This window comes from Catharus ustulatus, chromosome 5 (genome assembly GCF_009819885.2).
Source record: "Catharus ustulatus isolate bCatUst1 chromosome 5, bCatUst1.pri.v2, whole genome shotgun sequence".
Taxonomy (NCBI): Eukaryota; Metazoa; Chordata; class Aves; order Passeriformes; family Turdidae; genus Catharus; species Catharus ustulatus.
Genome location: NC_046225.1, coordinates 28,455,754 through 28,482,572, shown reverse-complemented (window position 1 = coordinate 28,482,572; position 26,819 = coordinate 28,455,754). Strand labels below are relative to the sequence as shown.

General features: G+C 41.2%; 1 protein-coding gene across 1 annotated transcript in view; it reads left to right on the top strand.

The window, feature by feature from the left end:
* TNKS (tankyrase) overlaps positions 1-26,819 on the top strand; it is a 172,371-nt gene that overhangs the window by 34,176 nt on the left and 111,376 nt on the right. Inside the window, exon 3 of the mRNA XM_033061301.2 lies at positions 5,592-5,687. Coding sequence (XP_032917192.1) covers positions 5,592-5,687 — 96 coding nt within the window. The remainder of the gene's footprint in view (positions 1-5,591; positions 5,688-26,819) is intronic.

The window sequence follows — 26,819 nt, the reverse complement described above, 5'->3', positions numbered from 1 at the left end:
TAACCCAAGACACTTTGTCAGTGTTTGGGGTTTGTTTCTTTGTAGTACTGTATTTCTATCTTAATTTTCCTAGTGAAGAACTGTTATTCCTAATTCCCGCATCTTTGCCCGAGAGCCCCTTAATTTCAAAATTATAATAGTTTGGAGGGAGGGGGTTTACATTCTCCATTTCAAAGAGAGGCTTCTACCTTTCTTAGCAGACACCTGTCTTCCAAACCAGGACACATGCTAAGCCCCGCTGAGCCCCGCCGCCCCACGCGAGCCACGCACCGCCCACCCCTTGCCTTCCCGCCGAGCCCCGCGTGGTTTGTGTTGCAGCTCGCACTTCTGGGTTGGAAAATTTCCGAACTTTGTCCATATATAAGGCACTCCAGAGTATAAGGTGCACTTCCGGGTTTGGACCAGAATTTTAGTCAAAAGGGTGCGCCTTGTACGTGTGAAATTACTGTAATTAAAAGCAGTAGGCAGCTAGGCAGCTTGAAGTATAGATACTTCTTGGAGGTCTGCCTGTTGTTCTTACATTTTTCACACAACAGTCAAAAATTTGGATATGCCCTATGTTTTTTGTATTTGCGTGCATCTGATTTGAAGCCAAATGTGAACTTTTCCATCAGCATTCCTTTAAGGATAGTCAGGAAGCTGTGGATTTTGGGCCTAGAGAAGTCATAACTGAACTATTTTGATCTTTCAGCTAATCCAAATAAACAAATGTATATTTATCCATATTCTATTTCCATTGTATTTATGTCTTTCAATTAAAAGTGTTTTCATTTGGTGCACTTTCAACTGTGGCAGTATGAAACAGGAAGGACTAAGGACTTGGGTGATGGTTTCTATGTAGACAAACTTCCTTCCCCCCACCCTAGTAAAAACACACTTGTCACTTGTTGATAGCTACCGGGGAAGTTTTTACCATACTTTGTTGGTGAAATGTGAAGGTTGAAACTAACAAAAGTAAAAATGTTTGTTCTTGACAACCAAGTGAGGTTGTGTTGGTGAACTTCACATTTCAAAATACCACAGCCAGGAGGCTGTGGGCCAAGTGTTTCATTTTATGCTTCATCCTGCTGTAGTGAGTTGGCAGTAATCTGAAATGATTAAAGGTTGTAGTAAATGCTCTGTGCAATACAGTAGCTTTTTAAAAAATGTGATAAGACATACGGATTTTTTTGTCTCTAGTACTGATCGGGTGTAATAGCAGTGTAATTAAATAAGGCATTTCAGATAGTGTATGAAAATCAGAACCTGAAGTATTTTAGCAGTCACAGTGAGGGTAAAAATTGTAACTCCAGACCAGTCTATGCTTGTTACTATAGTTAAGTTTACAGAGTTTTGATGTTCATATGCAATATGAAGATTCAGTAAAAAGAAGAACTTCTTTATACTGTTTGTACAATATGGTCTGTAGAAAAGGCAGGGATAGCCTGTTAACAGTGTTGCTAGATTATTAAGTGCACTGCCTCCAATACAGAAAAATAATGAACTCCAATGTCCCCATTGTCCAGAGGTAATAAATCAGCAGTCTGCTAATTAACAAAGTTTCAGGAGTTAATTTTTGTGCACAGCATCTTTACAATTCTCTGTTAAATGTACAGAACTGGAACAGAAGTTTTTTGGTAGAAATTATTTCCATGTTCTCTTTTCAGGCTACTCAGAAGCCATCGTCTAAAACCAGTGTGCAGTGTTTGAAATTCAAAATAGCTACAACTAACTAGAATGTCTTGTTCCGTTGTATTTGTTTATAGAGGATATGTTTTTCACCCAGACAGGAGATCTATGTTGAAATTTTTACACATCTCTGGCATATTGATAAGGAAATTTAGAGAGACACACTGCATCTAGATCTCAAATGCTCTGTCCTTAGAAGAAACTTTGTCTTGAGCTAAAGTGTTAAAGGTTTTGAACATGCAGGAGAACATTCAATTAGAAGATACCTGGGGTTTGCCGGGTATTGAAATACAACTGTGTGCTAAACACTAGTATGCTGATAGACTGAACATTGAATGCTGGATTTCTTTTATTAATTCCTGTTGATGACAACATTGCTTGCTGGGATATCTTTATGTGAGACTATGTACTTAAAAAGTATGGAGATGCTAGAGTCAAGTAGTCAATAGAGGAAATACAGGAATAAGATCGACTTTGTGACCCATTTGCTTTGTTTATTCACATGTATTCTAATGCAGTCTTTATTTATATAATTGGTTTCTATTTTCAAGATACCATTGCCTTCATTTCATGGTATAGATGTGTTTCTAGGGCTGAATAACATCTGTAAGACCATATCTCTGGCTGTTGGAGAAACTGGAAGATGAGTGGGATGAATCATTGCAGAGACAAGCAGGATGAATCTTATTGTTACAACAATTGACTTATGATAGGTTGTTTTTCTGGTCCTTGTTTGGCCACTTTCAATGTGTGTTCCACAGGCAGTCAGGAATTTCAGGGTTTGCAGACAACCAGCTTAAGCCTTGTTAATAAATTTTTAATGTATTTCCTTAGGTTTTAAAAAGCCTAAAAACTGGACACAAAACTTTTTTGTTGTAAGCCTTGTCCTTCGTGGCTCATTAGCATGACTGAACAAGCTAGATACATTTTATAAGCCTTCATCATTTTAGTCAGGAGAGGAGCTTGTATGTGTCAATCATCTGTATGTGCCAGCCAAAGTAGCAGGGAAGCACTCTTGATTGTTTGCATAGGATAGAAGAATCAAGAAATTCATAAATGTTCTTCTGTTTTAAGACCGAGCTCAGGCAGTTGCAGATGCCTTTGAGAGTTCTACATCTGTTATCTGGCATTTTTTAGAGTCTCCTTTCTTGCCCTAACCTGCCTCAACTTGGATTCACATGCTAGTCCAAACCTCCAAACGAATCAGATCCTAATCATTCCTCTTTCGGTCTTTCTTCATGGACGTTTTTTCTTGGCTATTATCTTTTCCCCTGCCACATCTTCTTTTTCAGTTTCCTCCCCTAGGTCTTTGTCTGAGGCTTTTTGTTGTGTGAATCCTTTATTGCCTTCTGGTCTAGTCAGTGCTGTGTTTTATCATTTTGTACTGCCTGCTTTCTCCTAATAGGCTATTAGTTGCTGGTAATGTCTTTCAGGCTACTACTCTTAGACTGGTGCCTCTTGGGACAAATGGATTCCCTCTTCCCAGATATATAGAGTCATTGAGATGGTCCAAGAGAAGAGAGATGAGACCTAGAGAATCTTTCTCTGCATACTCAGTTCCTGTACTGCCTATTGTGTTTAAAAAAATCTGCAAAATCTGTTCCTACTGGAGTGTGCCTGAGTGGCTTGAGATGCTGGCTCAGTCTCAAACCTGCCTGTGAGTAAGATCTTCGAGTGGGTGGTAGCATGTATGGCACAGATGGTGTCTTCAGAAATGTAGGTGCTAGATCCTAACTTGATTCAGTGAGCACGTGCTGTTTTTTTTTCTTTCCCCCCCATTTTGGTGTTTTTGTCTTGGCACGGAAAATAAAAACATCACCAAACAAAAAGCTTAGGTTTTTTTTAGGCGTCCTACTTGAGTTTTCTTTCAAAAATATCAGGTAATTGTACCTTCTTGTCAAAGCATGAAGTAAGTAAATTTATTTCACTGAAGCAACAGACTTCTGCAAAAATTCAGCTTGGGGTGAGCGTATAGCATTGCACCATGTAAGTGAAAATATATGAAATTTGGCAATGTTTAAAAAATTTGAAGTCAGAAATGTACAAGAAAAGAGGTTTGAATAAAAACAATACTACCAGTTAAATGTCTAATTTAGAAAAAAAGGTTTTCTGAAAAGTATGTTGCTGGTTAAAGTTTTTTTTAAAAATATGTATGTGTGTTTATATATAGACACAGATACACAGTATCATTAATTAGTTTTGTTCTGAATTGGATTATGTTTTTTTCTGGAGAATTCTGTCTGTGAAGTATTTTTATACCCTTGGTTACAAAAACTGTAACTATTTCTTTGTCTTAACTTCTTCAGCCCATCTATATCTCAACAGAAGTTGTTACATGTTATAGATGAATAATTGGCTCTTGCAGTTAAGAGATTAATATTGTGTGCATGTTAAGAGAAGCATTATTGATGTATGGTTATTTTATTGCAGGTTGTTGTTTAGATGTCCTCTATTCTCCCCATAGTCCCCTTCCTCCCCCCACCCCCCCAATCACTGTTGCTGCCAGACAGCCTGGGTTGTCCTACACTTATGGCGGGAGGGCGTGCCCTTGTGCACCTTGCATGGGGCAGTGAGGAATGGGGAGGGCTTGTTACTAGGAGGCGCAACATGACAACACCTGACCTCCAATCAAGTTGCAAGAAAGTAGTCCCCCATAGATGGACGGGAAAGAAGAGTTGACAGGCAGACTTTGTGAGGGGCCAGGGTTGACTGATGCAACACCAGTGGTATAAAAGGCAAAGTAGCCATTTTGTAGATGAGCACATGGTGGCAAGTCAGGTGCTCCCAGCGCCCTGCCTTTTTCAGTCTTTTGTTGTATTTTGTTAAGGTTTAATAAACCTTTAAATTTTTTTAAAAGAGAGCATAATTCCTCACATTATGTGAGCAACCATAAATGTCTGCTGGTTTTTATTACTCATCTTCTTGACCTTGAGTCTCTGTATACCGTCCTGTTATTCACACTAGTACAAAATAAGTGTGTTGCTCTGAATTTGTAATATGTTGTGCTTATTTTGCATGACATTTGGGACTTTTTTTGTCAGGCCTCTAATGTTGCTGTGGGCTTTGTTTTCCAGTTCTGTACAAAATGTCTTGAAGTTGAGAGGTGGTGATCTGTATTGCTTTATGTTGTTTCTGATGCAAAAGGTTCACAGATGAGATAGTGAGATTTTTTAAAATGAACTTTTCTAGTTGATAGATTACTGTATTAATGCCTTCCTAGCCTTATGGTTGTATATTGTAGTCTTAAGTATTTTTATTTACTTGAACTGTCATGTGTTTATAGGCTTAGTAGGGAAAAGAAATACCTGTGAGTATAACAGCCTCTGAGCATCCAGTCTGCAGGGTACCAGATTACAAATCTTACCCTATTTTTTACACTTCTTGAGGGTGAGCTGATATGCCATGGTTAAGATTTCCTATGCAAGTCATGACCCAGTGAAAGGCTGGAGTATTGCTGGTTTGTAGCGGCAGGGTAACTTGGGATATTCATCTGGCAAAGGAACGGGAGTAGTAACAAGCAGCAGGAGTGGTAATAAAGGCAGAAACAGGTTCCACAGCAGACTTCCCAGTGAGTCAGTGAATGCACAGCATACTGGCTAGCTGTCAGGAGGAACTCAAACCCGACTATTGCAAGAGAGTCAGAGTTCATGTTTATCATGCCAAGTCATGTAGTGTTTGCTATATCTTAACTTGCCAACTTAGCAACTTAGCCTTAGTCTGGAGAAGATATTTTGTTGCAGCGCTTAACAAAAAAAGAAAAAACAAAAAAACCCCAAAAAAACCAGAGAGACAGAAGGAAAAATAAAGAAAATCAGAAAATTGTACAATGTTTGTTTATACCTTCATCATGCCAAGGAAACACTTAGCAGTAAATAACCTGTGTACACCTGAGGTAAGATACTGTTTCTGCTTTCCCTGCACAGTGCTACTGCAGCACGGAGCTGATCCAAACATTCGGAACACCGACGGGAAATCTGCTCTGGATCTGGCAGACCCTTCAGCAAAAGCTGTACTCACGGGTAAGATGCATACATCTCTAAACAGTGTAACCTGAACTTATTTTGTGTGTATAAATTCAGCATCAGAAAAGCCTTCTACCTTTCCACATTTTCTGTTGTGTAAGAGCATTTTAAAACTATATTTTACCAGATTTCATGTTGATGTAGTTGTTGTGCTAATTGTTGTGTTACTCTGCTGTGCTGCTATAGGTTTGCTTATTCTACTTATATTAATGCTATAATTTTCTGTTTTTATATCATTTGTTATTTACTGTATTTCTCTGTGTTTTTTCTTTGTAAATGATACCCCATAGACAGATTGAACAGGATCCCCTAGCCCCTGAAAAAAGAAATAGGAAAAATATCGGGTCAGTTTTTTTAAGATCTTCACTGTTTGGCAAGCAAGGACATTTGTGTAACTATGAAAGTACTTGTGATCTGAAAGATAACCTGCTATGGATTGCAGAGATCAATACTTATGTTAGATTTTGCTGCAGATTCATATGCTACTCTTTCTTTCCTCTTCCTTGTTAGTCATTTTGGGTTGAACCCCTTCTGATCTACCAGTTTTTTTCTTTTTTAGGGGTTATTAGCTGCAAAACAATGTTTCATGAAAATATCCTACAAATATAACTTTGTTTTTACAGACCTTTGATTTTTTTAATAAATTAACTGTTGAGACATAGCAGTGAGCATGAAAAGTATAATAAGTAGCCTGTCAAATTGGTATCAAGAAATACATGGTTTTCTCTGCTGATTTTGACATCTAGGACATAATACTGGATTTTAAAATATATGCAATTAGATTTATAGAAAAGGATTCAGCAGCTGAGGTTCATTTGAAGGAATAACTGTTTTTCTTTTGCCTTTGTTTTCCCTATTCTCTCTCTGTTTTTATTGACAGCTTAATTTATAGGTTATATGCTATGAAACACCCATATTCTTTCTTCAAATTATGTTCAGAGCACACCAGCTCCCTTCACTTAGTCAAGAACATTTCCTCATCTTCTTTGGTGCACTGAGTGCTATACATAATTATCTACAGTGCTGCAGTGATTTGACAGTGCCTTTGGAGCAGTGTACTTTAAATACATGTGATTTACTTTAATTACTCTGTGTCAAATTTAAACATGTTCCTACACTGTTAACACTGTTAGCTGTGCTAAGCTGGTTAATTTTGACTTTTGCTGTTAATGGGTACATTTGTACAGATGCTGAAGATAGAGAGGGCAACAGGGAGTCAGTATACCTCAGAAGTGTTAAAGGATGTATGCCATTTACTTGCGGGGAACTTGACATACCTACAGTGTGGGGGTTACAAGCCCCAAGCTACTCTTAAGGCTATGCAACTTCAGAGGATAGTAAGATTAGGAAAGTCTGTGTCCTCATATCTTCTCCACTGATGGATTTGAAGCGGCCCTCTGAGAACATCTTGTGAACTGAGCCCATGTCTCTGGGCTTGCCCTTAATACCTCACACACATCATCAGTGACTGAAGCTGTCTTCAGCCAGTGAATGTTATCAGGTTGTGCATGTGGACACACGTGGTGCTATATACGTGTCTAGTTGTTCATAAAAAGGCATCATTTGTGTATGTGTTTGTTCTTCCCAGGAAGAAAATCACCTTTTGTTTTATCAGCTTTGTCCTCAAGGTGGATCTTGGCTACGCAGGGCTCTGGGCTGTCTACCTGAGTTCCAGGCTGTGCAAATAGGGCTGGACTCGGGCTGTAGCTGCCACGTAATGCGCAATAAGTGAAAAACCTAACACTGGAGAGATGCCATTTAAATGGAGGCTAGCTTTTAAGAGCTGTATTTTTCTGAGCATTGCCCTGTTTTACAGTATTTTTGTTAGGCTGCTGTTTCTCTTGCATTTTCCATACGTTGTTACCTTTATGTCTTGCTTCATCCTTCTGGAAGAAGGAGGCTTAAGGGATTTCTTAGGATCTATCTGACTGAGGATAATCTTTAGCTACAGTAATGCTTTGCAATTAGGTGCATCAGAATTTAAAGTTATTACTGAATTAAGGATGAGTAGGGTATAGTAACTTAATTTTCAGTATTTAGTATTGAATGGTGGGATTTTAGGAATGCTCATATTTAGGGCTTTTGGAAGTAGAGCACAGTTTGTAATTTTTACTGTAATTTAAACAGCATGCATGTCAAGGCTGCTCTCATTGTTATTTTTGATTCCTTTTTCTATCTGTGTCTATCATAGAATGTCCTGGGTTGAAAGGGACCTTAAAGATCATCTAGTTCCATGCCCCCTGCTATCGACAGGAGACACTTTTCATTAAAGGGTTGCTGAGAGCTCCACCCAACCTGGCCTTAAACACTTCCAGGGATAGGGCCTGCACAACTTCTCTGGGCAACCTGTTCTAGTTTCACAGTAAGGACTTTCGTCTTAACATCCAACTTAAACCTACCCTCTTTCAGTTTGAATCCATTTCCCCTTGTCCTATCCCAACACTCTCTTGTAAAAAGTCTCTCACCATCTTTCTTGTAGGCTCCCTTCAGGTACTGGAAGTCCACACTTAAGTCACCCCAAAGCCTTCTCTTTTCCAAGCTGAACTGTTCCAGTTCTCTCAGCCTTTCCTCATAGGAATCATGATGGTATGACCATATGGACTTTTCCACATTGCTACTGTATTGGTTGATGAAAAACATGGATTCCTCTTAGAACTTTTTTTTGACCAAGTATTTTCATTGGTTCATGCATCTGTGTTAATTGCTTTGTGAATGAACTGTGATTACAGTGTCCTTTTGACCTCTCCAACACAGCAAAATAAACAGAAAACTTGTTGGTAATTGATTAAATCTTTTCAGTTTGACAAAGAGGGATATATATGTGTTTTAAAAGGGAAAGTCCTGCTGCATAAAATGCATTTCTGTTGTTCTGGCAGCAAATGCTGAATCCACAATGACTTGTTCACTTCTGTCTTCCAGTCTAGAAAAATACTTTCCTTTTCACCTGGATTGCAGAAAGGACATGTAATGCAGTAGTTTCTGGCATGACTTCCAGCCATTTTCCTGCAACATCCTCTTAAAATGTGTTTTACAAGGATACATAATGCAGATGAAAGGCTAGTATGTTGATGGAAATGAACTTTGAAAATTTCTTTACAGAATAAAGGGAATTTTATAGAAATTGAACACCAGTACCATCTTCTTTAAAAAAATAAAGTTACATAATTGAGGGCTCTGCTTTTTACTACCTGGAAAGCAGCCTGTTTTCCTCCTTTTGTAGGATAAGGCAGCATTTGTGTGAAGCAAGCACTTCATGTTTGAGAAGGTGAATATTTTGTTTCTTCTTACTTAGCATCGCATACTGTTCCTGAATCATGTTGTCAGAAAAAGGTTTGTAATCATCTTTTTCTCTGGGCTGAAGTGGTACTACAGGCCCCAAAAACATACCATATCTAGGAACATCTAAGAGCTGTTAAACACACCAGATTAATATCCTAGTTTATTTTAGTTTAGTTGAATTGTCTTTGGGGTGTGTAGTTTCTGAGATGGGAACTTACTTTTGTTGGTATGCATAGCTCTATGGCACTCCCATCCAGAATAGGGCCTTTGGGAGCTTTTGCACTGCTCATCATATTATTAATCTTCATTGTTTTCTTACCCTGATTATCAACTCTTGAAAGATTAACATCCTTTTATGTCTTCACTGTACACAGTCCATGATGAGTCAACAGTATTGTTGATGATTTATGTGAATGATATTTTAGTTTGTTTTTTTTCACACAGTGATGCTTTCTTACCAGTTATTCCCCATATTACAGGGATTTCATGACCATAAGGCGCACCAGATTATAAGGCGCACTTCCGGGTGTCGGCAAATTTCCGAACTTTTGCCTATATATATGGTGCACTTTTTTTTTGCATCGAGGATCCGCCACTGGCTCCCAACGTGTGGTTGCTGGCTGAGGCCCTGCCTCCACCCAGCAGCTGCAGCACCGCAGACCCGCCTGCACCCGGCAACCGCGGCTCTGCGGGCCCTCAAGTTCACCTGTACCTGGCAGCCGCGGCGCCACGGCTCCGCAGGCCGGCCTGCACCCGGCACCGCAGCTCTGCGGGTGCCTGGGCTCGCCTGCACCCAGCAACCGTGGCCCTGCCGGTTCCCCCCGCAGCTTGCGGCTCACACTTCTGAGTTGGCAAATTTCCAAACTTTGTCCATATATAAGGTGCACCGGACTATAAAGCGCACTTCTGGTTTCGGGCCAAAATTTTAGGCAGAAGGGTGCGCCTTATAGTCATGAAATTACTGTATTTGCTATTCAGAAATGCTTTATGTGAATAGTTGTTTTTTGTACTTGAGCAGTTTCCAAAAGTAGCTGTTAGTAGGAGCTGAACGCATTTTTGTTGGATAATATGTTTTTGTCTACTTCATGCCAGTGTTTTATGGGATTGATTTTAGTTGGTTTCAAGGATTACTCCCTTGAAACAGATCAAAATGCAAAAAGTCTGAAAACTGCTGCATCTCTAGATAAAGGAAGATTTCTTACATATGAAATAATATCTTGTTTGTTAATAGAATCAATTTTCAAAGTTGAACTCTGATCTTCCTGCTTACTATGAAAATAATGTCTTTTACAAACAAAGTGCTTTAGGTCCTATTGAGCATTTCTCACTTGAGTTTTTTGGATGTGAAGGACAGCTTAATGAGTCAAAGTATAGCTGTACTGCAGTTACTAGAGGTGTTAATGAAGATTCATGTTTTCATCTATTTGTCATGTCAACTTCTTAGTTTAAGCAGGGAGCATAGTTCGTATATTGGAATATATTTGCACAATTCTTTTTGAAGTGAACTACCATTTATGCATAATTTACCTGTAAGGAAGAGAAAAATCTGGTATTTCACTACAAAAAGTTATTGAACTTCAGACAATGGAAAACAGATTTAAGGTACAACTTACCCATTTTAAAAACAGCAGTAAGAGAAGAAATTTTAGTCTGTTAATTTTGTTTTTCCTGTGGTCCCTTTATAGTGTGACTGTCTCAAATCCTAAACTTTCCTTCTGGGTTGGTGTTATTTCCTTCCAGTGCTCTTAGGGTATTGAAGACCTTCCAGATAGACAATAGTATTTCATTTTGGAAGGTACTTACCTTCTCCTCCTTCCCTTTGATTGATCTAATGCTTACACAGTGTGTGCTAAATCAGATCATTTGGACAAGATTTAGCTTCTGTCTTTACAAAACAGTGTAATAAAAACCAGTACAAAAGGAAAAGTGATAAGGAGGCCAGATGCTACTAGAATGTGCTGAAAACGTTCACCTTATTTCATACAAGCTGTTGATACACATCTTGAAGCAAGAGGTCTAAAGAGCCTTTTCTAGAACTTGTTTGAGCTTTGAATGTTGGTTTTTGTGATTGTTACTTGTTTAGCTTTCAGGTATTTTCTTTTTTACCAAGACCTAAGAGGAGGAAATAAACCATATGCTCTAGTTCACTGGTATGAATGCCACGTGATGCTTTTACAATTTGGAGTATATGACCATCTGTTACATTTACTTCCTGGAGATTATGAGGAATATCAGCTTTCCTTTGGGAATGCTGGGGTCCTTGCTCTTCCAATCTTTGGAAAGATATGGTAAAAAGGTACTTGTTGCACACACTTGGTACATAAAGTCTACCATTTTGGTGACCCTCATCTAGAAGCTCTAGTTCTATGGATTTTACTCTTATGTATAACTTTCAAAAATCTCATTTAGTGTGTGGTCTGGTTCCCACTTTCCTCTTTGAAGAAAGTGCACAGGTTGCTTAGCAAACCAGGAGTTCTTCTCTCAGTTCTGGCATGGTCACATTTCAGTTCTGTTTCACATTTCCTTTTTTTCTCATTGAGAGGAAAGTGGAAGGAACAGTCCTCTCTTTGTTCTAGATGTTGTGCTGTACTTGGTGTGCACTTCTGCTATATTTCTTCTTCAAGAAAAGCAGTGCTTAATCTTTAGAATGTGGGCATGCAAAGTTTCACCTCAGTGAAAAGGAAGTTGTGCTTTAACACTACTGCTGGAATCACTGATTCTCTTTCCACTTTCCAGCACTGCATTATTATTTCAAGATAATGTATCTTGATATGAGCACTGTGCACTGGTATGGCATACAGTTGACTTCTGGAATCACTTTAATAGCTTTCATGGCATTTTGTTATTCCAGGTTTTATTCAGATGAAGTTAGTTTTTTATTACTTGTCTGATTGAGGAAGAGATAAATGGGAGCCTCTAAAGCAATTCCAAGTTCTGAAGTTTATGATTTATATTATGCATGCAGTGTTTATTGTCAGTACTCGTTTTGTTGCTCATTCCCTTGGTTTCCTTCAGGTCCTTCTAGATTCTGCTGTTTCTTCTCTGGCAATTAAATAATTTATATATTTCCTTCAGTGTGGTAGGTTATGTAACACAAGTTTCATTGTATTTTATTCTAAAGGAAACAAGTTATTTCAGCTTTTAAGTGTCTGAAGTATTTTGGTTCTGACTTCATAACTGCGTATTTTTTTAAATCTCTTATTAAGGGACTTGTGCAAAGATTTGTGTGAGCTGGTGTATATGTTTTGGTGCCTGAAGTCCGTTTCAATGCCTTAATGTGCTTAGATTTCTTTTCCTATTGTAACTTCAACTCTGGATGCTTTTTCATAGGGCTTAATTTTAGGATAATGAGACCTTCTCTCTTTCCTCCTGCTCCATATTTTAGAGTTAACTGCAATTATCCTTATCTTTTGTTTAAGCTTAGGTGCGATTCTTGAAGTGGCTTCTTTGGAATGTGTCAGCCTAGATCAGGCAACTTTTCATTCTTTGTAACCTCAGTTTAGGCTAAGAGTTAAAAGTCTGTGGTCTGTTGTGTAGGTAGTCAAGCAAGAAGAACCACTGTGGGATTTAGGATTGGTGCTTTTATGAAAAACATAGTTTTAATTTACACCATCCCCTGGCAAGGATTTTCACTCTATTTTCCTTTTTACTGTTGTAACGGATCAATAGTATTTACTTTTCAAATAGAATCAAACTCTCTAAATAGCCAAAGGAAGAAATTATCTTTTCAGAGTTTTCACAGAACACCTAAATCAGGTGTTTTGGTTTTCTGTTTCTCAGTTCTGCTGTTATATAGAATTGTGGATGCTTTGAAAACTTTCAGAAACCTAATGTACACAAATTTATTTAGTCTGAAATTTTACAATGTCAAACTGAAAAAAAGCATTTCTTCCCAGGGTTTGTCATTATTCATATGGACAGAATAACAAGTAAGATCTCTGTAGCTTGCAACTAAAGAATACAAAATATATTTTTAAAGCTACCCTAGGAAAAATAATTGCAGAAACGTGTAAGAAACCTTTCTGTTTCCATAGTGCATCAGAGCACTCATCTTCTTTTTGCTACTCTGCCTTGAGCACTGACCTGTCTTATATTTTACTGATTTTTTTTTCTTCTCTAAATGTTGATTGGGTAATTTAGTTTGTTGTTTAGACTTTGTTGTTGTTTTTTTTAATATTCTATGTTGTACATTTCTGATTCTCATAGCAATTTCTGCCAGTCTTAAAACCAAATACAGTTTTGATCTCTACTACATTTTTCCATTGTCCATGGATAACCTTCCTGGATTATTGTACCAAAGTGGCGTTTTCATACTGTGTATTACCAGGTGAAGTGTTAAGAATCGAGTGGATGGAGAATGTTACAATGTGTAACTTCTCATTTATTTGGTTCTGTTTGTAAGTAGGATAGCCATGCTGCAGTTTTAACTATTTTAATGTAATTTTTGTGTATGCTTGGTTCTAATATGTAATTTAGTCTGTAAGCAAGCATAGAACTCTTAGGAAAGAATTTTTAGCTAGCAGGAAAATTCCTGCATACAACTCCCACTGCTTTTATATCTTGTACTGCAGCTTCTAGAGCAGTCTTTGATACTTGTTTTCTTCTTTTAAATACTGAAAGCAATGAGCCAGTCATAGCTGAAATCTGTGGAGTATGTGAATTCATGGGCAAAACATTTAAGATGATGTTTTCCCAGACTTAACAGAGGAATCTAAAAGAATGTTAACGTTGCGTAAGGAAAATATCTGCCTCTCCCACTTCCTAGTCAGTATAATTTTGCCTTTTTATGCATGTGTTAGGGCACAACCTGCTTATGAGACTGCTTACTTTTCCCCACTGCCTCATTCAACAGCATGACTATGCTCTGGGAAGAAATCAAGACTGCACAGTGTGGCTGTGCTGAGCACTCTTTCTCTACAGAGCTGCTGCACCAAATTTGTTGTGGTGGGCATGTTCTTTCCACCTGAGAAGTGCTCCTGCTGTGATGAGTAATGGGTATACGATGCAATTCAAGTTCTCTGTAGCATAGTACAGCTTGTTTGGTCAGAAACTTTGCTTCCCCTTTAACTTTACTATACATATGCTTGATGTAATTTAAGTTCAAGTGTAGGACTTTGCCAAGGAGTTAACACTCTTGAAATTTAAAGGGTCTTGAAAATTCTCTTGTAGCCCAGACAATTTATACTTAAGACTGTAACAGTGCTCTATGGGTTTGTTTGAAGCTCTTTGCAACTTCCATGCCCCAGGTTTTGTATCGCTCTTTTGCTGGGCTTGAAGCACACCCTGTGTATTTGTCTTGGATATCCCATTTCACCTTGGGATGCTATGTCATGAACTGATTGGTGGTGTGCACTGGATTGTGTTCCTAAATTGCTCCTTCCAGCAGTTTCTAAGTGGTTTCCCATTTATAAATAAAGCAGGTGTCCTGCAGGTAAGATTTAGTTTGTATGCTGTCGTTATTCATGATACTGAGTGCAGAGTCAGTCAGGGATCCTGTGTAAGTGATATGGTCATTGTGGAATGCACAAACAAGCAGGTTGAGTTTAGCATACATGGAAAGGCAACCAGATATTGGAGGGGAATGTGTTTTAATATAAATAGACTCCTGTAGCATCACCTTTTTTAGACCTTGCCCAGCACTCTCCTTTATTCCTGTCCCTTATTTGTGTAGATATCTACTTGCTTTTCCCTGGATCTTTGTAATCTTAGCTGTAGTCTTCAACAGTTTAGACATATGGACTTGTATTTATTGGATTGACCATACTAAGCATTTCTTCTAAGTTTGATATGTGACAGAACTCTTGGGTCATCCAAGTCTCTCTTCTAAAATACTTAGATATTAAAGTTTATTCTCAGAGAGAGTAGAAGAGTTCTATATTGTAATCAAATGCACAAAGCATTATATATGAGCTTTGTGGACAGCACAAACACTCTTTGTCTCACAGATGTGGTGAATTGATAATTTAAAAAAAAACTAGATTGAGATAAGCAAGAAGAATTTCAGTTTGAAGGATTCAAAGTTGGCAGAATTACCATTGGGAACTCGTGTTTGAATCATAGTTGTTAAATAACCTTTAGTTTCCGAGCAGCTATCACAAATGCTACCAGTTCTGTCTACAATTGGCTTATTGTAAAAAGTAATTTCTTGAGTGAAACTTGTTTTGCTTTCATGTGGTGCTGTGCTTAGACCACCTACCTTGAGGTCTTTCAAAAATAATTGGCATAGACAACTTTTATAATTGTAAAAATATGTAATGTAATGGAATTGACCTGACCTGTTTGATGAGGTGATCTGATTCAGCAGACTCAGATGCAGTTTGTATTTCATGGATTAGATAACTTTCTAGAGATGAAGGAGTTATGAGAAGCTTATACTTAGTGTCATGTTTTTTATACTTACGGTTTCTCACAGGCCAAACACCACAGGTCTGATGTACATCTTTTGTGCCATGACACAAGCCCAGTGTCCAAACACTTGAGGCCATCCATGCAACTTGTTCTGTTGAAGGGGCCATACGTGGAGGAGAGAATGGAAGGGGGAGGAAGGTAATCTAAAGCAAATGGCTGTAACCTCTTCCTTTTTGGACCGGTTGCAAAGAATAGTCAGAACCTGTAAGAGACTGTTTTCTTTCTAGAAATATTCCAGATACCCCTCTACAGTTGACTATGGCATCATATAGAGTGTTAATGTGGAATCTTGATACATATGTCTCTACTTAAATTGTCCCACTCATAAGACTGAAAGAGAACTGCATTACTTCTGTTGTATTTTACATATGCTTTTAACTCTGGAGAGAGTTTATGCTGTTTTATACTGGGGCTGTAGTGTAATTCTCATGTGCATACACATATGTGAGTGTGTATTTATATTATCAACAAAAATGAGGCACTTCTGGGGTTTGGGAACAACAGTATCATTTTTATGTAGTTGAAGTTTTTCATTGGTGCATGAAGAGGTTTCTAGAAATGTGCTTCTCTCTGAATGGGTATGTTAGTGTTACAAGTTTATGAATAAACTAAGAAGTTTCTGTTAAATTAAGGAGCTGTTTCATTGACTGATTCATTCAAGCTATCACAAACAGCATAAGTATTGAGTACTAAGTTTGAAATCACAGGATTTGGAGTCTGGTGAACTTTGGTTTGTTTTATCTTTCCCTTTTGCAGGGGTGAAAGAAAAAGCAGTCTTGATGACTGAGTATATAAGAAAATACAAATTATTTAATTGTCAAATAAAAAAAATTCCCAACTTACCTATACTTAGAATAGAATGTAACTTAGAAATGCTAAAACCTAAACAGTATTTATATCCTCCTAGGAGGCTGCAATGAGAAAGGAAAAATAACCTTCTGTAGTGTTTTTCTGATTTCCTAATTTATCACTGAAAGGCAAGCAGATACTGTAGTGGATAGTGCTGATGCATGAACTTGAACTTTGAAGAATGCAATGTATTTTATATTGTATAAGTAGTACTATAAAGAAATCTTTAAACAAATTGTTCAAGTAGATGGGTGTTTCAGTTTAATTTGTGTGGTGCCAATGTGTGGATCTGTAACTGAAGAACACGGAAAATTTAGTCTAAAATAAAGAAAATTGGATAGAACTGGTTTTGAAAACTTTGAGTACAGTACAGTAAATTCACGAATACAAGCCGCACTGACTATAAGCCGCATCTCTGGGTGTTGGCAAATATTTCAATTTTTGTCCATAGATAAGCCGCACCCGAATATAAGCCGCTCTGTCGTTCACAGCGAGGACCCGCGTGCAATTAGTAACAGAACCGCGGGAGGGCGGGGTTTACTGGCTGAGCTAAGGCTGTGCAGGCTCGGCCCACTAGGGGCCGCTGACGGGGCCAGGTGGCCCAGCCCGGTGCTGCCGCTCGGGGCCGACCGCCGCTGCCACTGGGCTCGGTCACCCCGGGTCGGCGCTGCCCCGCGGTGGCAGGCAGGGACGGAGCTTCCCCTGCTCCTATGGCAGTGGCGGCGGGCGGGGACGGAGCTTTCCCGCGCCCGTGGCGCCGGCGGCGGGCACGGACAAAGCACCCCGCCTCCTCCCCGAGCCGCGGCAATGGCAGCGCACACTTCCCGCCCCCCCCGGGCCGCGGCAATGGCGGCGCGGGGCTCCCGCCGGCTCCCCGAGACGCGGCAATGGCGGCACGCACTTCCCCCCCCCTCCCCGGGCCGCGGCAATGGCTGCGCAGGGCTCCCGTCGGCTACCGGAGCCGCGGCAATGGCGGCGCCCCCCCCCCCCGTCGGCTCCCCGAGCCGCGGCAATGGCGGCGCGGCCCCCCCCGCGTCCTCCCCGGGCCGCGGCAATGGCGGCGCGGCCCCCCCGCGTCCTCCCTGGGCCGCGGCAATGGCGACGCGGCCCCCCCGCGTCCTCCCTGAGCCGCGGCAATGGCGGCGCCCCCCCCCCCCGTCGGCTCCCCGGGCCGCGGCAATGGCGGCGCCCCCCCCCCGTCGGCTCCCCGGGCCGCGGCAATGGCGGCGCCCCCTGCCCCCCCCCCTTTCCCGGGCCGCGGCAATGGCGGCGCCCCCCCCCCCTCCTCCCCTGGGCCGCAGCAGAGGCGGAAAGAGAGCTCTCCCGCCTCTCTCCCCGCCCCCCGTGCTGCCTGCAGGGAGCCAGGGCAACACGGTAACACTGTAACAATTGCGAAATGCCGGCTTTTAGTGGCCGGTGCTTGGCTCGGCACTCTGGCTGGCACGTCTGGGGTTGTAAATGTCAGAAAATTATTAATATATTAGCCTCACCCGACTATTAGCCGCACTTCCGGGTTTCCACCAAAATTTTTGTCAAATTGCTGCGGCTTGTATTCGTGAAATTACTGTAATTTCACGATTATAAGCCCTACCCCATTTTGACTAAAATTTTGGTCCGAACCCGAAGTGCAGCTTATAATCAGGTGCGGCTTATATATGGACAAAGAACAAAAAGTTACTGTTTTAGTTTGGAGGACAGGTGTCTGCTGAGAAAGGCAGGAGCTTCTCTTTGAAATGGAGAATGTAAACCCCCTCCCTCCAAATTATTATAATTTTAAAATCAAGGGGCTTTCAGGCAAGGATGCGGGAATTAGGAATAACAGTCCTTTTCTAGGGAAATTAAAATAGAAATACAGTACTACAAAGAAACAAACTCCAAACCCTGACAAAGTCAGAGTACAACCTGACAACCCGTCAGGCAGGGTGTTGGTAGCAGTTTGATTAAATGGTGGCTACAGTCCTCCTGCAGTGACAAATGTGATTCAGTTCAAGCAGTGGTCCTGTAGAAGGTGCAGTTTCTCTCCAGAGGTCCAGTGGTGATGTGGAGAAATCCAGTTTTCCTCTGGAGTCCAGTGGAGAAAAGGGCTACCTTAGTGTCCCAGAACCTCTGTTTTTATCTTGGTAAGAAATGTTGGGCTCTTCCCCCTGGCTGGAGCAACTTCCAATGGGATGAAGTATAATTTTACCAGTCACACAGTGGGACTCAATGGGCCATTAGCAGAAAATGACTCCCTGTAGGAAGGATGGGTTGTGAAAAGATAAAGAACAATGCCCCACCTGGTTTTAATGGATGGCCCATTAGCAGAATATCTCCTGCGGCAATAAGGATCACTGTCCCCACCCTCAACAGATGGTGATAGAATAGATGCCTTTTATCACACTCTGTATTGTAACGTGTGGCTTATAATCAGGTGTGGCTTATATATGGACAAAGAATGAAAAGTTACCGACACCCAGAAGTCTGATTTATAATCGTGAAATTACTGTACTTTCATTTGTTGAAAACATCAGGCTCAATAGAAGATTTATTTGCTTCATTTCATGTTTTCTAACTATTCGTTGTGATCATTAAATAACAATCAAGGGCCTCTCTGTGTGATGAGAGAGCACTTGTTATACTTCAATTTTTACTGGGAAAAATAAGTATAAGCATTTAAATGGAAGTTGCTAATTTCTTCTAGCATATCCTTAGGTCTCAATCCTGCCAGATGCTGAACCACTCTAGCTATGATCCAGGAAAGATCTAGGCTTAAGCTGGGGTTTATTCAGACATTTAAATGCTACATACTGAAGCAGAGCCACAATGCTCATCATATCGGGAAGGAAGACTGAGACCATTCCAATGAAGGTCTCAGTAGGTACTGTTCTCCTCTGGGGTAGAATGGGTGACATGAAGGCGTTTGCTGTAGTCCACATCATGTGAGTAGACAAAGCCTTGGTCCAGATTCTATAAAATGCAGCAAGTTACTTGTAAAAGGGTTTTTTTTTTCAGCATACAATTATTTAGAAGTATGATATATGGGTATAAAGGAATAATGCAGGTCAAAGCAGTATTTCCCATCAGAGTAATGAGCCTGCAGACACATTATTTTGCATTTTCTGTTTTTACTGTCTTTATGGACAAAGAAACCTAGTGAGTTTTTTCTTTAAAAATTTAAATTAAATTTCTGAACTGTAGAGAGTGTGGTTGAGGTTTTAACTAATTTTGAGCATTATCCATGATGTTTTGTTATAAAAGTGTTGTGTTAAGGTGAGAAAAGGAAAAATTTACCTTTCAAACCATATGTGTTGATGGGAGTCGGCATCTTTTTTGTGTCTTTAGCTGCAAGATGTTTGACTTGGTGCTGCCCATGGAAATGGGGCTTCACATGTCGAATCCTGTGAATAACATAGCATCTCTTTCCCCTTTAACTTTCTCCTCCAGCCACTGCAGTGCAGTCTTCCACTTTGGGCATGTGGTTCTTCATGGTAGCATTTGCGGGAACCTCTGATAATTCAAGGATGTACCACAAGCCTTGAAAATACTTCTATGTTTTTTTCTCCTCACTCCAAGCAGCACAAGGGGGACATAGAACAATAGCCTTTTTTCTCACTGTGTCTTTGGTCTCATTTTCTAGAAATGAACATTAATGCTTTTTCTTTCTGAAGTTCAGGAGTTATTTTTCTAAAATTTATTATTTATCTCATTACTAGAGTTGTTATACCTAGGTGGTGGATGAGATTTTTTTACTCATATTTGCTATTCATCCTGCCTACTTGATGAGGCTAATTTCTGATATTTTTTTTGTTTGGTGTGTTTTTTTTTTTTTGTGGAGCTTTTGTTTTGTTGTTTTTTACTGTTTTTGCAAGGGTAGGGAAGGATTTTACTGGGTAGGGGGGTTATTGTCAGTCTCTTGTGGCTGTATGATGAAGATTCTTTCTGAGCTATAGGAGTTTTCTCTGAAATTAGACTGAATTTATAATTTATATATGGCTTCTTATCAAACTTGTGTGAAGGCTCAAAATTCGTAATACAACAACAATTACCTTACTATCAAGTTTTATGCTGAACCTCTATGTAATATTTTTAAAGTGATATTAAAAAACTTGACCTCACTGGGAAGTAAGAAGTCATCTTGAAAAATGCAGCAATGTTTTTGCAAATGCAGCAGTTGTGATCTTCTTTTGTCTTTGCATCTTCCGTATGTGAATGACAAACTGTCAAAAAGGACTGGTTTTAATTTCTCACAAGCCTGTTTGTTTCCACTATGCTTTAGAGACATTTCAGAATTGCATTTTTTTGTGATTTGTACCCAATTTAGTTGCATTTAATCATATGCTTCATAACTTCCCCTTGTAGTGCAATGCAACTGTTCTTATGCTTAAAAGAACTGTGTGATTAGGTGCTTTACTTGGTTGGTAGCATTGAACAGTTTCTAATTTTAACGTAATAGCTAATCTATTGTCAGTCTTGCACAAAGACAAAATTTTGAATTGGTACCGTGTTATTAATGGAAATTTTTCATGTATCTGGCAAACTATATCATAAGTTAAACAAAACACTTTTGTTTTGGAAATGCATTGATAAACCATACTCTTATGTTACAACATTTACAGAATTAGAATTAGAAAACACTAGACCATAAAGCATGTGTTCTGTGCTATTGATAATCTGTCCTAAATAGTTTGTATGTATCTGAAACCTTCATTTTCTGCAATGCTTCTCCCTGTCCCACAAAGACAGCTACATTTTTTTCAGAGTAGAATGGTATTTTTCAATGTTCATTTAAAGACAGGGTGCTGAAACTTGTGAGGGTATTCTCCTCATGCCTTCTTATTCTCCTCACTTTTCTATTTGATACACCTTGTTTCTAGAGGGTGTTTAATATGGACTGCAACGTGGATGGTATCTGCTCTGGCACTGTGGGGGGAATCTTTTTTCTGGCACCCACAGCATCTCCCCCCTCTTCTTTTTTTCTGGTCTGTGTGTCTGCAGGACTTTCTTTCATGTGTTCTCACTCCTCTTTTATAGCTACTGTGCAGTTTTTTTACCCTTTCTTAAATACATCAGCACAGGGGCATCACCGTTGCCACTGATGGGCTCAGCTTTGGCCACCATTGGGTCTGTAAGAGCCAGCTCTGAGTGATTGTGTCCAGCACAGGACAACCCCATATCCTTTCTCAGAGGGGCCACTCCAGCAGCACCTCCTGCTATTCAGACATTGACACTTGCACACAGTGCAGACTGGAAGCTAGATACAAAAAGTCTCCTATTGACCACATTGAGACTCAAGCTTTTTAAAAGCACTGTTAACTTCAGCTCCCCAAATGTGCCTCTGTTGTAATGATTGACATCTGCTGTGTACCGTGTATATAGATTGTCAGCCTAATTTGAAGTACAGCTATCTGGAGTTTAACGTCAGTTATTTAATACTGCCCGTTCCAGAAAGACTCTTGGGTCCATGGTGTGAACGTATCATCATTCTGCTTCTACCCAGAATGTGATTTTTCTGCAATTCATTTGTCATTAGCAAAAACCCCCAGCATATTGATGTGATAGTGCAAAAATGGATAGACTTCCACTGACCCCAAAATGTGTGGTTTACCTTTCCAAGTTTTACATGTAGTCTTTTGGTAACATTTTTACAATATAAATTTTGGATTTTCCATTTTACATTCTTAGCTATCCTGGAAAATACTTTGCCTCTGCAGAAGGAAGACATGAAATACTATTTAAATTTCTGTTATTCAAGCTTTCAAAAGAATGATTCCTGAATGCAAGTAATGATACTATTTACTCAAGCTGTATCTCTCCTTGAAAGAAACATATATTACTCCAAAAAATTTAAATAGGTCCTTTCTGCAATCATTAATGAGATTTTCTTGAGAGCTTTAGCAGTAATTAAAGACACAGTCTATCTTGTTATAAGTAGCATGATCTTTCAGCTCCTCAAAAATGACATTAATGTAGAATGCAATAGTAATTTGTCAGCATGCACGAAGAGGAGCTATAATTTTACATTTAGCCTTCAGCATGTACATTTTGACTACTTTGAATTTTAGTCATTTATGCTTCACAGTCTGGTAATAACTTAAAAATATATCTAGATTTTATTTGGCATTGCTGCAGTGATGGTTGTTAGTAGTTATGTAAGCAAACACATCTACAGTGTTAAAAGCAGAATTTTATGCTAGTTAGGATAACACTTTCTATTCTAAATAAAGCATTTACTTCTCCATATAGAGCAAATACAAATAAAGCTGAGAATATTAAGTATTGCATTTAATGGATAAGGAAAATGTCATGCTATGTGACTACTTACCAGAAGTTTTGTTTCCTGGTATTCATCCTGTCTCAGTAAGTCTCTTAACATTATTCAGAGGCTTCACAGCTAGTACTTCAGCTAATAGTTTTTGGATTTTGGTATCACAACAAGCATAATCATTTAAAAGTTCACAATATGCTTCTAAAATGTCCCTCACCTCACTTTCTCCAAGGGCTATCACTAGGAAGTGAATATTTCCCTGTCTATTGTAATGTTTCGACATCCATTCTGTTTTTCAGGATTAGTATGTGTAGAGCTATTCATAATGGGTATATATTCTGATGGAGAAAGCACAGAGGGATCCACCTTTGGCTTTTTCTGGTGGAAGAAGAGACTGGAGACCAGTATATTTGCAGTGAAGGTGGGATCTGTTAAAATACGTATAGCAGTGTGCCAAAAGAAATCCTAATCTGAGAAGCAAACTGTTGCCTGAATACCTCAGATATCATTAAGAGTGCTAAAAGTGAAGGTTTTTTTCTGAGGTCCAGCTTACCAGAGCTTAATGTGGTGCTGCCACTTGTGTTTTTCTTATGTGCCGGAGTTTCTTATGTTTCTTTCTACAGTGGCATACTTTACCAGGAGGTTACTCCTTTGCCCTTTGTTAATGGTGTTCTATATATCATGTGTTGGGTCTGGTAAATTTGCTTCAAAGATACTCAAAAGTGTTAAGTCTAAGAAGATAAGTACAGGGGAGGGTTTTTTGCTTCCCTTTAGTGTAGGTAATTTAGTCTTGCTGCAGGCCATGTGGACAGATCAGTAAATTTGAATAGTCACTACAAGACAGTTACAGTCAGTTTTTAAATCAGACCTTGATGAGCTAACTCTTGCCCAGGATGATCCTTCTGAGAACGTCACAGACATGTCAAAAACATGATTTGGCATGATACTGCTGCACTGTGCCAGCAGTCCAATTCATACCAACATGCTGCATGACATACAGAGCTACATTTTTTAAAAGCTGCAGAAAAATGTCTTCTCAGTTCTTGCCTGCCTGTCTTGTTGCTGTAATGTTCTTTTTGTTTCTGATTGTTGATCCCATAAATGCTTCTTCTGGTTTCCCATATTTGATTGGAAAAGCAAGGAAGTGTTGTCAGGCTGTGCAGTTCAAATTGAAATTTGCTATAGGTCTGTTCAGAAAAGTCAGCTTAAATTGAAGCACTGAAATTATTTAGTTCAACAATTCTGCTTGATCTCATTTCTTCCTTCTTAGTTTCACTTGCCCTTGGTTTTAACATAGATATTGGACTTCCTGGGAGCCAGAAATACCTGAGGCTAATTTATTGCTGTTTCATTTAAGCCTACTTTTAAAGTTAATGGATTTATGTTCTTTTCATACAGTCTGGTTTGAATATCTGAGATCTAAAATCTGATCTGGTGTCATAGAATTGTGGAAGCTCTTGGGCTGGAAGGGACCCCTGTAGATAATCTAGTACCACCCATCTGTTCAAAGCAGGGTTGCCTGAAGCAGATTGCTTAGGACCAAGTCTGGTCAGGTTTTGATGGAGACTCTGCAAGTTCTCTTGGCAGCCTGTTCTAGTGTTTGATCATTCTTGCAGTTAAAAAAAGTAATAAAAGTTTAGTGGCAACAAAATAAGAAGAAACCGTTTTCTCAGTGTCTGAAATCAAATATTTCTGTTGAATTGTACTAATGTATCCATGGTTGGTGCAGACGTCTGTGCTGGATTCAGAACCTTTAGCTGCTGCAATGGAAGTCCACCTCAGTCTGAGTGACTGTAAGTTTCTGAAAATTTTCATTTGCAAAACCTACAAAGAACTTTTTATCAGGTTACGTCTGAAAGGTAAATACTTGATTACTACTGGAAGTACAGTAATTTCACGACTATAAGGCGCACCCTTTTGACTAAAATTTCAACCCGAACCCGGAAGTGCGCCTTATAGTCTGGTGCGCCTTATCTGATGGACAAAGTTGCGACATTTGCCACCCCAGAAGCAGGAGCCGCAGTGGGGGGGTGGTGCCGCGGGAGCACCGAGTCGTGAGGGGAGCAGGCGGCACAGCCGGCAGGAGCCGCGCTGGGAGGGAGGGAGCCAGCCCCAACCTCTGCGCGGGGAAGGAGGGAGCCGCCACCGCCGACCTGGTGCGGGCGGTGCAGAGGAGGAGGCAGGGAGCAGCTGCCGCCGCCAGCACAGCACAGGCGGTGCGGAGAAGGAGGAGGCAGGGAGCAGCCGCTGCCGCCGGCACAGCACGGGTGACGTGGAGGAGGAGGCAGAGAGCAGCCACCACTGCCAACACGGTGCGGGCGGTGTGGAGAAGGAGGGAGAGAGCAGCCACCGCTGCCGGCACGGTGCGAGCGGTGTGGAGAATGAGGCAGAGAGCAGCCACTGCCGCCGACACGGCGTGGGCGGTGTGGAGGAGGAGGCAGAGAGCAGCCACCGCCGCCAACGCAGCGTGGGCAGTGCGGAGAATGAGGCTGGGAGCAGCCACCGCTGCCGACACGGCGTGGGCAATGCAGAGGAGGAGCTGCGCCAGCCAACGCCGGGCGGGAGTGCCTGGGTCTGTGGCAGCTGCGGCTGCCGGGCAGGGGAAGCCAGGACCCACGACCGTGTGGTGATAGCCAGGAGCTGCGAGCAGGGCCTGCCGGGGATGGGTGGGAGTGCGGGGGCCCACGGCATGAGGAAGGCACCTGGGGCTGCGTTTAAAGGCTACACCAGTCTGTGAAAAATGTTTGCAAACTGCCAGTAATGCATTACTTTTTGCACGCGACTCACCTCCTCGCTGCAAAAAAAAAGTGCGAGCCATGAGCCCAGCCGCAAGGGGGGCAGGAGCACCCCCCGCCCCCCGGTCCCAGCCCCCACCAGCTGCGCGGGCTGAGAGGGACCGCCCAGCCCCTGTTCACAGTCCCTGCCAGCCGCACGGGATGAGAGGGACCGCCCAGCCCCTGCTCACAGTCCCCACCGGCCACACGGGATGAGAGGGACCGCCCAGCCCCTGCTCACAGTCCCCGTCGGCCACACGGGATGAGAGGGACCGCCCAGCCCCTGCTCACCATCCCCGCTGCCCACGCGAGCTGAGAGGGATCGCCCAGCCCCTGCTCATAGTCCCCACCGGCCGCACGGGCTGAGAGGGACCATCCAGCCCCTGCTCACAGTCCCCGCCGACCGCGTGGGATGAGAGGGACCATCCAGCCCCTGCTCACAGTCCCTGCCGGCCGCGTGGGATGAGAGGGACCATCCAACCCCTGCTCACAGTCCCCGCCGGCTGCGCGGGCTGAGTGGCAGCCACTCAGGGAGAGAGGGAGCGGGCACCCGTCGGCCAGCAGGAGCCGCACAGGGAGAGAGGGAGCGGGCAGTTCCACCCTGAACCGCAGCAACCCTGAGGTGTGAGCCGTGGCCGCCCTGAACTGCAGCAGCCGCGAACCTCACCTCGCCAGCCAGGGTTGGGCGGGAGTGCCGGGCCCTGCGCACCGGGACGGCGCTTGGGGCTGCATTTAAATGCTACACCAATCTGTTAAAATGTTTCCAATTTGAGCACATGCCAGTAAAATCCATGATCGTGGGATTCCGTTACTAAGTAGTTACTTTGTTGCGCTTGGCACAGATCTTGGCGGAAAAAAACAAAAGTGCGCCTTATAGTCCAGTGCGCCTTATCTGATCTACAAAGTTGTGAAATTTGCTGACTCCTGGGGGGTGCGCCTTATAGTCCGGTGTGCCTTATGGTCCGGTGTGCCTTATGGTCGTGAAATTACTGTATTTGTTCCAGTTGACTTCCTGAAGGTACCAGCTATGCTCCAGAATTTGCTAGCAGGTATCATAATCATGGTAACTTGAAGAAACAATGCAAATACATACCAGCAAACTAGATCTTGAGCTGTTAACAACCTGTTCAATTTATGCAGTCATTCAGTGTAAATCTGGTGTATATAGTTATGTAGTTGTTAGTGAAATGCTTTGAGCACTTAGCAAGGTGACAAAGCAGTTACAAGCATGATGTTGTTGTCAGAGGCATAATCTTTTCAAATTAAGGAAGTAATTAGCCTGAAGCAATTACTATGCTCTAGCACATGCTGTATATACGCAAACTGGGTTTTAGTTGCATTTACTTTGCTTTTCTTTCCTGATAAGCGCTAGGATCTTCTCTCTTGAAAAGAAAATAAGATGTATAAGTTATATTTCTGCCATTTCCTGATTCCTCTACTTACCAAATAAAAGCACCAAATGTTGCAAATGGCAGTTGGTCAGTGACAGCATTTAGTAACATTTCTCCAAGACTGTCTGTTGTTTTAGTAGTATTTTCAGTTCATAACTTAATTTGATTATTTATTTGCCATAGA